Source organism: Ixodes scapularis, unplaced genomic scaffold (genome assembly GCF_016920785.2).
Source record: "Ixodes scapularis isolate PalLabHiFi unplaced genomic scaffold, ASM1692078v2 PGA_scaffold8__174_contigs__length_109621045, whole genome shotgun sequence".
Taxonomy (NCBI): Eukaryota; Metazoa; Arthropoda; class Arachnida; order Ixodida; family Ixodidae; genus Ixodes; species Ixodes scapularis.
In genome coordinates, this window is record NW_024609883.1 from 96803582 (window position 1) to 96821412 (window position 17831).

General features: G+C 49.5%; 1 protein-coding gene across 1 annotated transcript; it reads right to left on the minus strand.

Moving 5' to 3' along the window:
* LOC121833637 (ABC transporter G family member 23-like) lies at positions 1-15265 on the minus strand. Its single transcript, XM_042287070.1, has 12 exons — positions 15216-15265; positions 14162-14263; positions 12682-12835; positions 11182-11336; positions 8359-8560; positions 6415-6513; positions 4845-5029; positions 4144-4321; positions 2695-2798; positions 2007-2080; positions 1254-1366; positions 1-75 (listed from the first exon to the last, which is right to left on the minus strand). Exons 1-12 carry the CDS (start codon positions 15263-15265, stop codon positions 1-3), a joined length of 1491 nt encoding a protein of 496 aa, XP_042143004.1.
* Between the last annotated feature and the right edge of the window lie 2566 nt (positions 15266-17831).

The following is a 17831-nucleotide window of genomic DNA, read 5'->3' on the forward strand; positions in this document are numbered from 1 at the left end:
TTACGACACTATGATGCCGGGGCTCATGAACTCCCGGAATGTGAAGCTGAGCCCGTCATAAAAAGGATCCGTGATCTGAAAGGAGGCGCGAGATTAATATGGTCGGGCTTCGAGAACCCGTTTCCGAAGAGCCGGCGCAGATATGACATAGCGCATCACAAAAGGCATTCATGAACTATCAGCATTCGAATGACGCACAGAGAAAAATACATGCCCCCTCTCATCGGCGTGAATACGTGAGTTTGATACTAAGAATGTGTTAACTTGATGTAAAGATGTAGGCTAGAGTCACCGAACAAACTACGCTTAGGGTAACGGCACTCCATTCGTTGACTTTATTTGCGGGCGCCGCCATCTTGGTCACTTGTGCAGAGCGGGCGCAGTTGGCAGTCGTTACGATTCTAAAATGCGGACTCCTGAGCTTTAGATATATACGGTGCCAAAAAAGCTCAGGAAATGCAGAGAGCAAGTCGTCTGCTTCTTGCTCAGGAGTGGCGGTGACGTCAGAACGACGCCGAGCTGTTATTGGCTGATTGAAAACTATAGTGGGTAGACCTCAAGGCATCCACCATTAAGGTCTACTCACTATTCTTTTCAATCAGCCAATAAGAGCTCGGCGTCGTCCTGAAGGCAGCGCCACTCCGGAGCAAGAAGCAGACGACTTTCTCTCCGCATATCGTCTCGCTCTGTCCCGGTCTGTTTGAAAATTTCTGGAGGACGAAAGTTCGCTGCCTACAGCTTCAAATTGAGCTTCAAGTAACTGGCAACAATGATTGTATGCACCAAGCTAGATGGATGAAGCGTATTGATTCCGAGACAGTGTAGCTATAGTAGCTCTTGTTTCAGCTAACTGCAGCGTTGTCTCATCCGCAATCAAACTTTCAGCTGTACGTTACGTTCACATCTAAATGGGAGGGGTGAGGCCGGAACAAGTGCCACACTTATAGCGGTGCGATCTTATTATCTTTTTTTATTTACACGTGCGATTTACGCACCCACAGATTTCACGAAACTCTACTTCATGCACGCGGCTGATGCTTGTTTGCATTACCGCAAAGTGCTGAGCTCTCATCACTTCGGGGTTTCGGAGGGAGCTCACGGACTCCAGGACTTCTAGGAAGTGGGAATTTAAACACTGACTAGGTGGCGCCCGAACAAAAACTCGGCATCCATTCATCTATTTATTCATCAAAAACCAAATAGGCAATTGTTAAAAAAAAAAAAAAAAAAGAGAAGATTGTTGGGGTGCGTACCTTGAGCGTCTGCACGGACACGTTCTGTCCGGTGCTGTTGGACACCACGCTCCTGAGGACCGCGTTGTGGGCCCTGTGGATCTCACGCTCGATGGTGCCACGGATCGTGTAGTCTGACCAAAACGGAAGGTGGGAGCAAAGAAGACCAATTCACTTAGAGCTCTTCGATTAATTGGTGGCGTGCGCACCAAAATTGTATTTGGCACTGTGACGCCACGTGACACTGGGACATCAGGGAGAACTATGACGTCATGTCACGTGACACTATGACATTACATCATGCCGTCATGTGAGGCTACAATGTCGCGTAAAGTCACGTGTTACTGCGACGGCCTCCTCACTGTGCACTCAAGTGGAGGAGCGCAAAAAGGACTTATAAGTCTAGCGGATTTAGTGCGCCTCTGGGAAATGCCAAAGAGCCAGCAAATTTTCTCTCTAGTCCAAAGAGCGTGAAACATAATACCAGGTTTTGTTTGCGCGGATAATTCTGAATATAAAAATACAGCAGAACTAACTCTCTTAGTTGTCAGAGCCGACTTAATTTTATAGTTACCAATCGAAGCACACGTATGTGATGAGGAATACTATATAAATATGTCTTCTCTCATGCGACATGATTTTAGTATAGTCTCATTCCTAACCACGCGTAATTCTTAGTAAAAAAAAAAAAAGAAAAAAACAACAACAACAAAAACGGGCAGTTAAAAGTGGTAAGGGCGACCCGGGGGACAAACAAACCTCGTCTCTACTTACCCGTTGAGTCCATGTAGACATCGATGGTGCCTTCTTCCACAATATCGTCGGGAACATCGAACTTGTCAGCGTATCTGTGGGGATTACACTGCGTTTCATCATCACAAGCATAATCACAAGTGAGAGGGAAAGAGAAGAGTGTGTGTGTGTGTGTGTGGGGGGGGGGGGGGGAGGGGGCACGCTTCGGGGGGTTTGCCGAGCACACGAGCTCGTACAGTGAACTGTCCTTCAAGACGACATGCTGGCGGAACATAATTCGTGCATTTTCGATGAAATTCTTGCGGTAAAATTGACTTCCCTCGAGCGATAACTATCCCCTAATAAATAGCAAACTAATCGGTAATATGACCAAAATGACTTCTCTTCTTTAACAAATGATAGCTTTTATGGAGATGTTTGCACTGGTGTTAACAAAAGGACACTGTATTAAGTGTAATCTTTAGGGATGTTACACGCTCATGCTTTCCCATGAAACGGGTCGTGGAAGGAAGGACTATCTTCAGCCCCGTGTTGGACTGGACAACCGTGTTTTCAGAGCGTCAACACACCAAGTGATGTGCATGTACAAACGTAAACTGACTGACTCATTGGATGAACACAATACGAGAGACGCCTGCGACAAAAACCGTGCCCCCATGGCGTGCCTCTGGGCGAAGCAACAACGCCAGAGATGGACATACGCAGTCACCTCTGGTAAATGGCCGTGCTGAAGTTTTCCCGGATGTAGATGGTCGCCCACGCCTCCTGCGTGCGTACCGCCAAGAAGGCGTCGGCCAAGTTGTCGTAGTTCATCTGTAAGAGACACGTCTGGGTGGGAAATCTGGACAGTCACGCTTTTAAACAATAGGGTGCCTGAAACGAGCCTCCGACACCGATGCGCTTAGCGTCCTGTCCCGTCTATGCATCGAAAAGTGCATGGTCCCGAAATGGCGACAAATGACGCCATGGGAAACGGCGTATCATGCTGCCGGATGTCGCTCTCCCGTCGGTTGGTAGTAGAAGTTCCGGTAAAAAGTGCGAACGAAGGCGATTTTTGCTGTCGGCGCGGCGTCTCAACTCGCGGACGCTGGAGCTTCCGCGGAATGTCGAGCCGGAGTGCGACCTGCAGCGGAACAGGCGCTCGCCGCGTCCACCATTTTTGCTCTGCCACGGCAGGCAACCGAATTACATGTTTATGACGTCATCGGGCGATAGTCGAGGAACCGCATTTGAGAAGGCGGTTTACAGATCAGTCGGAGACGCGTTCCAATTAAGCCCCCATAGTCCAAGCACGAAGCTCGTCTAATCTGCTGGGAAACACTGCGAAACGTTGGCTTTCAATTGAAAGATTTCATAAGTTTGTGTTTGTGTTTTTTGTTGTTAACGGAAGTTATTGTGGAGATCAGAAGTTGCTAAGAGATGGGGATAAAACCTCCAGGGCCCTGTCTTGTCCGCCGCATGTTTTATTATTTCGTGATGGCGTTGGCGTTCTAATCGGAACTGCGAAGCCGATCCGCTCGTTTTTATCACCACATGCGCGTGAATTTGTACTGCTTCTTTAAATAAGCGCGTTCGCAACTGCTGCGATTGCGGCTCGGTTTCCAGTGTGAGTGCGGCGCTAAAGCATTTTTACTGTGTTTGTATTCGAGGCTAAGCCTATTTAACAAATTTGCTTGCATAAAAAATGCAACGCGACATTTAAGGTCATTGTATAAAACAATTGCAACATTACTGGTATTAAAAAAAATTCAGTGACCGCGATTCCTAAGAGTTTTTATAATGTACTCTATAGTGTCCTGAACCCTATCGGGAAAAAAAATTTCAACTTTATACTACAAATATTCAGCTGTTGAATGCCTTTTTTGTGTTAAACTGGCCTTCGGATTTCTTATTTTCTTTTTAGTACAGACCGACAGGTGAAAAAGAAATCCGTACGTCAAAAGAAACGACGCGGTACATCAATAAGTCCCATAGTTTTCCATAGTTTTCGAGTCCGCCATCCTTGTAAGTTCGGAGTACCCCCCGAGAGATACAGAATATATTGATACGCTGGGCCTCCAAGAAGAGAATTTTAGGAGTGCATATTAAAAGCGTCCCAGAAGTTCGCGAAAGCGGCCACTGGCATATGGAGCTCTGCACTTGTAAGTCGAAGGCGCACCTTGCGGAGGGTCACGGCGCTTAGTTCGTCGATGAATTCTGTGCCGTACTTCTTTCCCAGCGCGCTCTTCACCTCCAGGTTCACGATGGCCAGCGGCAGGTCGTACGGCTCGCCTCCCACAAACAAACAGAACACCACACCCACGCAGGACGGCACCACCAGCTGGAAAATTATGGTCCTGCAAGGCAGTTCATGCATATGGGCATTTCCATGTGCCGTACAATCTGATGTACGGCACATGAAATAGTATCGATGACTAGAAAATGAAACTATTGCCTCATTTCGCCTTTACCATCAACATCGCTAATGAACGAATGAATGATTGGTGTTGATTTGACTCGTTGTGGTTTCAGAACGCAAAGGAGGCAGGGCAATAAGAAAATACAGTACGCGTAGAATTTTTGCGTGTGCGTGTTTTGTTCTTTTAATTTACGAGGATAGGAACAAATTGATCGTGCCGGTTGAGTCGGCCCGGGCGTACATAGAAACAGCCCCACAATTCCCCGCGTCACACGCTGCAATCCCAGGTTGCAGCGCGTGACGCTATTTGATAGATGGCGCCGGTATGTTCTTTCGTCGTAAGTGACAATCAGAAGCGACTGCAGTACACTGGTGCACACCCAAACGCAAATGCCGGAACCAGCCGGCTTAATGTAACGACGTTGAACAATGTGCGTAAACGCGACGAGAGAGGCACTCACACGAGGCGGCGCATGATCTTGATCATGTTCTTGGCCATGAGGGCCCGGATACGGGTCCACCTCCGGCCGGATTCCAAAGCGCTCAGCTGCGCTGGGGGCGAGGCCAGAGTTACTTCCAGCGACGGCGCTGCGGGTGGCAAGGGTCTGTCTCCGCCGGGGCCCTCCACTTCAAGGCGCTTGCACACCTGGAGGCACGCACGCCACGTAAGCCATTGGTATACCATCGCTGGACTTACCCTGGGTTTCAGTTGTTTCTGTGCAACACAGGACACGGTAGGATCGGGTTTGCCAGTGCTCGAACAAGCGATAACAAAAGGGTTACTACCGCGGACAATATCTACTGAAACAGTTCTTTGGCGTATCTGCCAGTGTTTTCAGAGAGCCATGGTTCCAATGGGACATGGAATGCAAAGTTGAAGTCCCAAACTTCGGGCAATTTGAGAAATTAAGAGATAATAAAGCTTGCAGGAACCGCAGACCCAGAAGCCCAAATCGTGTGTTTCAGTGCATGTTTTCTGTCGAGGTACATCCCAACATTTACGCTTCCCTCTTCATTTCTTGACGTTGGGGATTAGGGGAAGACTCTGAAGCTTCGAACACCTCCTAAAAAAAACCAAAAAAAAACCGTAGTGCTGAATTTTGTTGGAGTTGTCTAAAGAAAGTCAATGTGGTACACAGATGGGACAGTGCTGCACCAGGTTTCAGCTAGTATCCGTGTTCACTCAGCGATTGAATGTGACCACTGGGCTAGCTGAACACTGATCCAGCGGTCGTGGCGAGTTTCCGCTCCGGCCTTTTTTAGGTGACGGCGAAAATTCAGCACTCCGGCTTTCTTATTTATATAGGTGATGAAACTACTCACCCGTCCCTATCCTTTCTCTTCAGCGGTTCGGGCTGCAGTCCAGTTTACACTGAGTGAGCCTCATTGTTTCATACATTGGCGCTTGTTTCGACAGAGCTTACAAAAAATATAGACTAGCTATTAAAATTGTAAAAAGAACAATGGAAAAAAATGAAAGACGTTTACAACACCCTGTAACGCCGTATTAGAGCGCAGCTCTTGAGGAGGAGGAGAGAAGGGTACTGAGGGGAGAGTATACCCCTCCTCCCTCCTCTTCCTCGTCCTCGTCCTTCCTCCTCCCCGCGCGTTGCATCATGGGAAATGCCTTATAATGCACCGCGCGTTTACGCCGACGGCGACGCCGCTCAAGCCGGAAACGGGCGCCTAAGAGCTGCGCTCTAAGAAAAAAAATCTAAATGTTCGCGAGCAAAGAAAATTTTCATTTCACGCTGTGCCTCTCGTGTTTTCTTCAGCGCGTATTGTAGATATTTCCAGTTCCTAAAATCGTGAGTGACCTCCGAGTGATCTTGAACTAAACAGCCACCCCATTAACACTCGTGGTCCTCAAAACCCAGGTTCACGCTACTGCAAAGCGTATCCGAGTTTCCTGCATCGTGAACTTCCGAGATGAAAGTTCTGCTTGGAGCTCTCACTTCTGCGCAGAGTACGCGACTGTGATTTGGTCGTGCTCGGCACGCAGACGGATAGTTTCTTCCATCGAGGTCTTACCTTGAGGTAGACGCTGGACAGAGAGCCGGGGCCATATGTTTGCACAAGTGTTGACGGCGGCTGCTCGCACCACACCTTGCCGTTCTTCATTATACCCACCTGAGAAGTGAAAAAATAAATAAAAAACAAAAACAAATGGCGGTTCCCTGCTGCGCGTCCTGCGATTGAACCGCGGCGAGTGCAGAGACACTGCACGCCCTGCGGCACAGAAGCCCTCCGATGTGCTTGTCTTAAAAGCAGCGTCAAATGCGATAATGCGACGACATTCGCTGCCATGGGCGCACGAGGCACGGGCCTCGTTCATTATCGTATTCGGTGCTACTTCTAAGATAATACATAAATGTATAAGAGGCAGGGAACCGTCAAGTTGCACACTCTGCTGCACACGTGACGTTACAGTCTTACGTGACACTGCGATCTTCCGCAAAATTGAGCAGAAAAATGTTCTCGCTAAATTTTGGCGAAACCCGTTTCCTTTGTGACGTCACGTGACATGGTGACATGAGGGAATTGTAGTAGACCGCTTCCGCAGCCCGCTAAGCACCGGGATAGCGCTCCGTAATCCGCCACAAGACCTTGAACTATGCAGACAATGCTGGCGGTGCGCATGCGCAGCTGCAGCGTTTTCTTCGGGGACACCGTAGTGAAGGAGAAAAACGATCCACTACAACTTCCTATTGCAGTGTCACGTGGCACTGATCTTCCGTTAAATTTAGTGCGAAGCGTTTCCCGCTAAATTTTGCGGGACTACCCGTCACGAAACACGAATCACACCGCGGAATTCGCTGCAAGGCATTCTCAATAAAGGGCGGTTCAAACCAGCCCTCAAAAAGGAATTCTGAAAGCCGGAGCCCGCTTTTTTTTTTTTTTTTTTTTTTTTTAATATTTGCCAGTAGGCCGGACCGCGGGTGAAACTGGAAAGGGAAAAACGCATATTAGTCTACATGGACAGGAGGGGCTGAAAAGGTACCCTTTGTGGGATTGTTGAGTGACTTCGAGGGAGAAAATACAACAAAAGCAACTGCTTCTGAAAAAAACAGTAAGTGCGCAGGCGAGCTGGTGGATGTTGATCATGATGTAGAAAACCCGAGACAACCTCCCTTTTTTTTTTTTTTGGTAGGGTTTTCGCAAAGCGATAAGCGAACCCCCCGCTTCCCAAGCAAGGCATGCGACGCCAGCGAGGAGGATGGACCGCCTTTCCCTGATTGGCTACTGCAAAATCCGGTCTCGTCCGGCTTTGAAAAAGTCCAACAGTCTCAACTTTTCGTTCGGGCTCCGGAAGCAGGAAAACGTCGCCATAACGTCGCAGGTGACGTCACTTCCGCCTCCCGGATGTTCTTGCACGACCAACTTGCGGTGTCGAAGAGAGGTCAGACCAAAACCGCATAGAAGAAAAGCTATACTCGTGACGTCATTGTCAGTGGATCCCCGACCCGCCCCAAGCGGCGAACACGCTCAAGCCCGACGAGTGTCGTCGCGAAGCGGCAGGCGCTAGCGTTTTTGGCGTTTCCGCGTGCAAGCGTCACGCTCGTTGTGGTTCGCTGTAAGACGCGCTGACTACGACGCTGGCACGAGCTGTGCGGCGAGCAAGTCGTCTGCTTTTTTGCAGGAGTTGCGGTGACGTCAGAAAGAAGCCGAGCTATGATTGGTTCTAATTGAAGGATAGTGGGTAGACCTCAAAGCAAGCTGCTATGAGGTCTACCCACTATCCTTCAACCAGAACGAATCAAAGCTCGGCGTTCTCACGTTACCACAACCCATCCAAAAGAAGCAGACGAACTTGCGCTCCGCATAGGTGGCGCTACGGGGAACCACTAGTGACAACGTTTGGCCGGAGAGTAAAGGGAGGGGGGGGGGGGGGGGAGGGGGGGGAGGTAGTAGAGGCGCAGGTATTCTAGGTGGTATTGGCCCGACACATAGGTTGGACTCTCGAACGTAGCTCACTAGGGCCGCCTGCTCGATCTCCTCGATGAAATGCGTGGTAACCACCAGGGTGGAGTTCATGTCGTTGGACAAGGTGACGAAGTAGCGCCAGATGACGTCCCGCAGCACAGGATCCAGTCCGACCGTCGGTTCGTCCAGGATCAAAAATGGCGGCTCGTGCAGCAGGGCGATGGCCAAGGACACTCGTCTCTGCTGGCCACCGCTGTAAGAAGCATGCGACAACTTCTCCGTCTGTCTTCTTTTCTCGACTGAAATTTTTTTTTCACCAGAAACATTTAATCTTTTTAAAGGTTTAGGGTGTTCTAATAGACCTAGCTATCTCACTAAGTCTTCTACCATAGCCTCCTCCATACTCACAAAGCCTGGCCGTTCGACGACGGAGCCATAGAGTGTCCGGTCGCAGAGTTTTAGCGCGATGATCTGGTAGCCCGGAGCATCAAAGAGCCATTTATCGGGGAACCTGGACATCAGCGCACAGCTTTTGCAGCGGCGAGGACCCGAAACACACTAGTACGCTCGAGAGAAGTGTGTTTCGGCGTCTCGCCGCAGCGGCTGCTTCTCTAGCGATCTGCCAGGCTTTGTCAGAATATAGGAGGCAATGGTTCTACCCATGCTTGACGCCGCCGTAAGGTCAAAGGTGTTAGGCGCCAGTGCACGAGCCAGCTCGTGGCGTCTCGTGCTCTGGTCGCGCAACCTGCAGAGTTCCCGCAAGTTCGGAAAGACTACAGCAAATTTTGCTACAGTTCCCAGAATGCTGGGTGTCAGCGGTTGGGTAACGAAACGGGATCGTGAGATCGGTTCACTGCGCGTGAAAGCTAAGGCCCTAGATCTGTGTGTGTGTGCTTGTTGTACAAGTAGCGACAAATGCACGAGATCTGTGCCTCTCGTGCTACTCTTGGAGGCAAATGGTAGCGCAGTGCTCGCTCGCGGCGCGTGCCTTGCTGCTCGCACAAAAGGGGTTGTCGGTACTTGTAAGAAATGCGGAGCGTGACTTTTTACAAGGGGCCTTAGCGAAAGCAAACTTGAATAGACCGATGTAAGGATTGGAGAAAGCAGCAAAATGGTGCCCGAAACTAACTGAATGCTTCGATTCTATCGCATCACACAGGAATGTCACGACCACATCTGACATTTATGGTGAAAGTATTTGTCACACGCAAAAAAAGAAGATTGAGATTTTTTACTTATCTATTAAACATAGATCCCGAGAAGAGCAACCCAAGATACAAAAGATTGTATCTCGGGTTGCTGCACCTCAAGTGGATGACGTTGGCTGCCCTGATTAGAGGCATTGGCTGCCCTGATTAGAGGCATTGGCAGCTTAATAAACGCCGTGCGTGGCGAGTCGCGAGCGTCCATCATTGTCCCGTAGCCATGAACATTGCGGGATTGGCCGATAACAAAGCCGAAGAACGAATCGCAAAAAAAAAAAAGAAGAAAAGCGTGTTGAAGCCATGCTGTGTTTCATAAAGGGGCGGTGCAACGAAATTAAATTGGAACGTTTTTCACTTTACACGAGCTTACTGGCACTAGTGGCACTCAAGAATACTGGGGCGCAACGCCACTGGCCAAGAAACTCCTGTGTTGCGGTGTCATTTCAAGGATAAAAGCGAGCGTTTTCATTCATTCTCTCCTTCGCAAAACTTGATGACGTAGCCTTGGTGGCAGCAGTAGCGCCCATTGACGATATTTCAATGCGGATCATAGATTGGACCTGAGCATTGCGTGGACACTCGATTTGTGGTTGTGATAATCGATAGCTCGAGAAGCCTTCGGGTAGCGGCCCGTGTCCAATCGCCGCAATCACGACAATAGCCGAACATGTCTGGAACTCAGCGCTTGTCCTCTTCCTTGCCAACCCCAGCGCGTGGCTATGAAACATTGGCGGCATACAATCGGCTCCAGATCACGTGGCCGCTTGTTCTCGCTGCGAGTTGAGGGGGTGAACGGAGCTCGTTTTTCTTTAATTTTCTGTGCGACTTCGATAGCGTGTGGTAAAAAACGAACGAGTGCTTTACATGGTCATTAACGCCAGGGATTCTTTCTAATCGGTATTTTCGTAAAAAGTCGTTGCATCGCCCCTTTAAAGGGCCACTTAACTGGATTGTGAGATCGTTCATATATGGTGATGACTCACGGGCTCTAAGACTCTTAAAAAAAAAAGTACACTCATGGGTGGCTGATTTTCCATTAAAAAATCTAATCGAAGATCGTGACACGCACCTCTCTCTGCGCCTTGGAGCAGATACCATGGAGGCAGAGACCATGGCGCCGCCGGACAGAGTTTTTAAACAATAATTTCTGTGCATTACTTCTCCTACACCCAACGATTTGAAGTTTTTGTCAAAATATATGGCGCAACTCGCATCAAAAGAGCAATAATAGTAACGTTCGGAATCTTCACGCGGTTAACTATTTTATTTGGTAACATTTTATGTAGGTAGTAAGGACCCGAGGATTCCCCCTCCCAAAGAAATAATTGTGCCCATGCATTCCTACTGCTGTGAGTTAACTTCTCATCTTGAACTGGCCACTTTCATTGACCAAAGCTTAACAAACAATATGCCATCGAAAATAAGCTTCTACAATAAGCCACTTAAGTGCCCTTCTAAGGTGTCGGTGTCTATAATGTCTGTGCACAAGAAATGCAGTACAATCTCATCTCACAAAGCCCTCCACTCTTTCCACTTTAGCAAAACGAACGATGAAGGAGGAGGAGACCATCAATCATGGCAAGCAGAGAGCTTGATGGTCTCCTAACCCGCAGCAGGCTATATAACAAGAATTGTTTACCGGTATACACCATCACGGTGTACAGCTCACCTGAGCGTCTTAACGGTTCTGTTCGCTGGCATGATTTGGAAGAAGGAGCACAAGAAGGTGATCCGGTAGAAGATGCGCTCTTCGATGAGCCCCAAAAGCTTTCCGTAAAAATACAGGTTCTCCGCAATGGTGAAGTCGGCGTACAGGGCCAGCTCCTGACGGACAGGAGAGCGAAAAGTGTCCGTAACCACGATAAGCGTACTGAGTGCGCTTTGGAAAAAGTAATCAGTGTCTTTTTAGAGAGACCATGCCACTTGCATTTTTTGAAACGTGGGTCGGGGTGGCGGATTCTGTCCCATAAACTGGGGTGCACATAAAACATCACATCGTGGTGCGTGAATTCCACTACTCTTAGATGGACAGAATTCGAACACTACATACAGGATACGCTATCAATCTAAGACTAGTGAACCCCTTAGATTAGAGCCACTCAGAGCTCTATACACAAGGACTAGATGTCTTTGACTGTACCAGAGTGTCTCTCTTCAATCGGAGCAAACAAGAGCTTCGTCTGCTCTTCGCGCCAGTTCTGGCGTTCACGTTCGAATGCCATAACCTGCGCGACGAGCAGACGATAGCTATTGTTCGCTCCAAATGGAGGTAGAGAGCGGTTAAAGTCAAGGGAAGGTGGCCTTTGCTTCGACCCACTAACCATCTCAGCCATTGGGCTCGGGCCTTGTGCCGGGCGTGCTTCGACGCGTTAGTTGCACAAGAGGTCGAGCAGAATGATGACGCGGCACCGGTGTCCAATCGTTGTATATTCTGCAGACCTTGATTATTCTAGGTGGAGCTGGCCCTTCGTAACAATTGAGCGATGATGGTACTGCTGTTTGAAAATCGCGCTCCCATGCTCATGGATGATTGGTGTTAACTTGCTTACACCTCCCCGACACGGAAAAGGTAGCTAAGGCTCTTATATAACTTGTATTTCATAATATTAAAAAGAAACTTACGCGTCCCGGATCCAACTTTGTAGTGCTCTTGTATGGTGATAGCCACTTTGGTAAGACCTAGTGCGCCCCTTATAGGCCGAATTCAAGTGGAGTGTCAAAACAAAATTGAAAAATAAAGTTCTCTCCGTGAAAGTTGCGAATTAGCATCGATATGCTTAAGAGGCGCCCTCTTATGGTTCCTTTTCGTGACATCACGACCTAAATTTGCCTCGCCGTGACGTCATGAGTTGGGATACTGAAGACTTATCATCAGCTGCGAACAACAAGCTCGATGGTATGTGTAAAGAGGACGGTGGAAGCTTGAAGCCATCGCGTTGTGAAGCCAACACCGTCGAAGTTGACACTCTTGCATTGATCATTTTCGTCGATTAAACCAGAATTACACTAAATGCGTGAAAGAGAGCATTTCGCCGATCGTAGATGGCCGACGACAGCGACGCTTTTGGTCGTGCACTTTCGCCAGTGGCCGCCAGTGCATATCGCCTTTGCATCTAAGATAGAGGCAAGGGTTGTCTCTATCTTAGATGGCAACCAAAGAATGAAGCACCTGTGGCATGTAGCCGACGCCCCGTCCCGGCACATGCATCGTGTGCAGTGGCTGTCCGAAAACCAGGATCTTCCCCGCCTTGGGCTTGGTGAGGCCCACGAGGCAGCGCAGGAGGCTCGTCTTGCCGCAGCCGCTGGCGCCCAGGAGGCCGTAGCTGCAGACGCGAGGCATCTCTTCAGCATTGTCCCTTTATACACGGCTTGCATTGGCGTCACGTCAGTAGCCGTTATGGTGCACTTGTTGCTGAGTGCGTACATTTCGCACCACCGAATTTGTTCTTCTCGACAAGAAAAAGTAAGAATGACCACCACCACAGTTCGATTACGTCATGTGCAAGCCAGGTACATAGCTTGCATGTGACGTCATCCCGGCCATGGCAGCAGCGTTACTAGACTAGCTCAGTTACGAAACTACCTGTAGAGGCTGCTTGCACAAGCAGAATCCTCCCCCCCCCCCCCCCCCCGCCCCCGTTCTCCGAATGGCTTGCTACCCGTCATTCGACGCTTCAGCGGTTTGAAGATGGCGTTTGAAGATGGCTGCTGTGGTAACCAACGTTACTAGATTAAAGTCAGTTGGCAAGCGCCCTAGAACGCCTGGTGCGTTTTCGGAACGCATGCGCTCGGTGGCGCTTGCTGCACTATCAGCCCGCCCTATGGACGAACTGGTGGAACGTTGAAGGCACATTACTTGTGGTGGGAAGTGATTCTATTGTTGTTTTCTTTGAGGGGGAGGGGGGGGGGGGGTAAATATAAAGTATGATCAAAAGTTGGCGTAAAAAAGAGCATCGTTTAAAAACGGTCCTTCTCTCTCGCCCGTGGAGGCGATGACGCTGGTGGCGATAGGAACGCCATCCGCCCGTACCGGCTCACGTGCAGGAAACAGAGAAGATTCGTTTTTGAACGCCTCGACTTTTCCGTGTAGCTTGTCAACTGATGGATCTAAAAACGTTGATGCTAACTTCAGTGTATTCTATGGAATGCATATGTTTGAATGCACATCGCCCAGGTGGCGTATGACCGTAGAACATGGAATGCACAGTTTTGCAACGACAATCTAGATGGCGCTTGAAGCGACTGGAGGGAAAAGTCCTAGATAAGATGCCTACAAGTAGCGACATTCTTTGAAGCGCCGACTGTGTGACGGTGCAAATTTCAGGAAGCGAATTGCGGCGCACAACAGAAGAAGTAACTGAAAAACGCCATTTTGTTCCACAGAATGTGCTCCGTCATTTTAGTTGTCGTTGCTTGTAAAAAGAAGCACCAAGTGACTTTACGGGGAGGTGGAGTGAAGTGAGGGAGTGAGGGAGGGGGGGGGGGGGGGGGCGAGGCATCCCTTTCCGCGGGAGTTACGTAGCTGACCTATTCTAGTAAAGTTGCGTGCCAGCATTTTATACGTCACGAGCGTAAGTAGAAGTAATCGTCAGTAGCGAGCAATGGCGACACTTGCAAGCTATGTATACGGAGCGTGAAGAGAAGCTCACATGAGTCCCTGGGGCACCGTCATGTTGGCACCGTCGATGACAGGCGGACCGTGGCGGCCGTAAGACAAGGACAGGTCCCTAACAGTCACGGCGGCGGTAGACCTGCGGCCATCACGTGTACGAGGTTCCTATGACCGGTCCCGGCCACTCATGGACATTAACGTCAGTCGCAGGCCTGCTGAGCACGTCCTAAAAGCGAGCTTGAATTACCCTGGTCAACGTCATCAGCTGAATTAGCAAGGTACACGTATTTGCCTGTTCTCAATGGCGGTAGCCTGAAAGCATTTTTTTTAAAGGGAGGGTTAACTGCTGACTGGCGTTCCGGAACTCCATCTTGGTACAAAGATGCAGTGCTGGAGACGGACCCAACTGAAGACCAGCGTAGGACACATATTGGGTACGAGTGATAAGTCGGCGTTCGAATGGGGACTCGAGCACTGTATGATCGAACGCGAGTTGTAGCCGAGCGCTGACACAGCACATCGAGTCTAATACGCGACCCGCGCTGCCTAAACTTCAGCCCTACGGCTTTCCATCTGGGTGCTGTTGCGTCTTCGGGCATAAGGCTCAGAAGCGAAAGTGAATCTTACGATTTCATGATCGGTTTCAAACGGCGGAAGTCGGCTTGCTTCGCTGATGCGGGTTTGAGCGCTTCTTTCGAATGATGGGTCACGAGACGGCGAGGTTCACGAGGGCACTGAGGTCACGTGATCACGCACGTGCAGGGCGCATAATAACGATAGCGCAACCCAATTAAGGATTAAAAATAAATTCCGGAATGACCACTTCTGTTAAAAGCAATGAAAATTGGCAATGAAACAATCTGTCCACTTTGGTTAAACGCAAGGGATAAAGAGGCATTGACGTTTATCACTTCGTTCTTCTTTCTCCTCTCAGTCGCACACACTGCAGTAAAAGACACGCAGAAAAACGAGTAGCGCTGAGGTGATTTGGTGTTTTTAGATCTACCCCGATAATTTTCATCCTATCCACGCGCCGGGTTGGCGACGTTCTCGACCAAATGCGTCGCCGTAGTCGGCTTTCAACGACTGACCAACTGCTCACTACAACGTCTTTACCATTCACACGACCATAGAGGTACATTTAGCCAGCGTTACTAAAGTAGATAAGGCTCTAGAAGGGAGAGGTTTGACGATCGCGCATGCGAAAATGACTCGGTGATTCAACATGTGACGCAGTGGTGAGTTGTAGCAGGGCGGAGAGCCATCGATAAGTGAATAGTAGCGCCACCCTGCACAACAGGGAATAAAAGGTGAAAGAAGTACCCCGAGGGGCTTCAACGCGACCTACTGCACTTAAAGTAGGCCGTGGGATCCACAAACCCACCATCGCTTCACTACGGCCTGCCTTCATTGCGTCGAGCTCAATGGGCCGTACCCAATCTCGTTATGGCACACAGGCAGCGATAAAAACACTGTTGGGTCCCGGGCTGCAACACCGGGTTCGTGTCGTCAAGGTCAAGAGGCGAAAAGGCGACGTTGTTTGCTGTTCCAAAAAAAAGCTCTCGAGACATTCTGAACATGGGAGCGGGCTATACTTGTCGCCCGCGCAGTAAGCGATCTGCATTTCTAAGCAAGGCTTATTGTGCGCGGCACTTCACGATTGTAATAAACAATTTTTTTTTTTCAGGGCGGTGGAGTGTTGTGGCGCTGCTGCGGGCATAGCGATGCTAACGCTGCGTGCTGAACCACTGAACAGCCGCCATTTACTCCCGCTGGACGAAGCGAGCGATTGTCAAACCTGCCCTTATATACTCCGTTCACTGCAGCCAAAGCTACAAGCGCGGGCTGGCCCGCGCTCCGGGCTTTGAGACATGCATTTCTAACGCGAATGCTCGTTCTGAGGAAAAACGCTTCAAAGCAGCGATCTCGAGCTCTCGTGCTTGTGGCCTTGGCTGCACACACCATAATTTGAAGTATTCACTGGACGCCATATTTGTGGGTGCTGTTTAGAGCGCATGCTCAGTACGAGCTGACATCAATAGGCTGCTAAGACCGGCAGTGTTGATGGTGCGGAATGCACGTCGCAAAAGAACTGTGGAAGCTCGCCGTCAGTACGCGCTCAGCAGTCGCGCACACAGCTATGGCCGCCAGTGAATACTGACCGAATGGGCTAGCGTGAAGTCACTGGATCGTGGGGAAGTGGCGACATTGCCTTCGTTGCCTGCTAGCCGGACACAAACAAATGCTAACATACAGACAAGAAAGCCTCACAAGGTAATTAGCAGATCGGTCTCAGTTGCCATGGCAATCGCCATTTCAATCCATTTATATCTTCGAAGCTTCCAGAGGGTCGTTCTAAACCAGTCGCGCCAAGATCGCAGTGGAGAAGTATAGTGCTTAAAGTGATTTTCTCAGCGCGTCTTTGGTACTATATTTAAAATCAGCTTATCAATCAAGCGAATATCCACAAATCTCTTACAATTACAGATTGTCTTCCTTGCGCCTTGAAGACAGTGAAATTATTTTTTTTTTTTAATGGCGCCAGGCACCGACGCCGCGTGTTGTGGCGATGTGCGCTTGAATCGCCGGTGTGCGGATAACAAAATTTCTGTACTTAAGAAATGTTTTCATGATGCAATCTGTTATCGGAAATTTTAATCCGCTCACCCAGGATTGAGAGGTCGGGGAGAAACCACAGGAAAAACTGCTCATTCCATGTACCAAAATGGCTACCATATGAGGTACAGTGAGGTAGCCATACCTGGCTATCCATGTACCAAGATGGCTACCATACAAATAGCTTGGCGGTACTTTGCCAGGATACAGTGACTTTAGGCTAGCGCACACCGGCTCGGAGCATCACGAAACCTCGCGCAGCAGACCGCAGGGTTAATGGGTTCAATCCCCACCCCTGCCCGTTTCGATCTGGATGAGCATCGTACCGGCGTGCGGTCGTGTATCACTACTGTGTGATGCACGCTAAAGACCCCAGGCTAGGAGTTGTGGTGCACTGGCTAGATTTAATTCTCATCTACAGTGGCATAACAATGTCGCCGCGTTCAGACAGACTAACCTCCGTCTGTATAAACAATTAACGACTAGCTACTTCTTTAATTATTAGAGTAGATCGTTCCAACACCTCCGATATCTTCGATACCCGGATACCTCCGAAACCCTCTAGACTGGGGGTGGCCAAACAGCGACTCGCGAGCCGCATGCGGCTCTTTGCTGGTCTGTGCGTCTCGCGGATCCCTCGTAAAACCCCTCCCCCCCCCCCCCCCCCCACACACACACACACACACATACCCTTCCGCGTTTCCACGCGAAAGAAGGAAAGGATTTCAGACAGAACTACAGCTTGTCGATTGGTCGCCTTGCGACTCCATACGTGCAGTCGAACCGCTTCACTCGTTTGTTTCCAGAAATCCTGTTCCTTTCATTGTTCGTGAGAGTTTGCCGTACCCTAGGTCTACGGCTTGGGGTCGAGGAAATGTTCGGTCTCGCGGCCTTTGTCACTCGCCGGTGATACTTGTCCCCTTTAAATAACGGATGTGCCCTCCATATCATTTCTTGTTGAAGGTCGTGGAAACCTGGGTTGACCTCATTCATAGCTTCCCCCAGTCACAGATGTTATGTTCAAGTTCACAAGGAACCGGGAACATTCTCATTGTTATTTTTACCGGCTTACAGTTGTGACTCCCAAGCTG

Bases quoted from the DNA above. Each gene is read 5' to 3' on its own strand.
- LOC121833637 (XM_042287070.1), bottom strand. From the start codon at position 15,265: ATGTACCTCTATGGTCGTGTGAATGGTAAAGACGTTGTAGTGAGCAGT. The intron at 6,514-8,358 runs GTGAGCTACGTT...TTCACTTCTCAG, and splicing joins AGATCGAGCAGGCGGCCCTA to GTGGGTATAATGAAGAACGG. The intron at 5,030-6,414 runs GTAAGACCTCGA...GCGTGCCTCCAG, and splicing joins TGTCCAGCGTCTACCTCAAG to GTGTGCAAGCGCCTTGAAGT.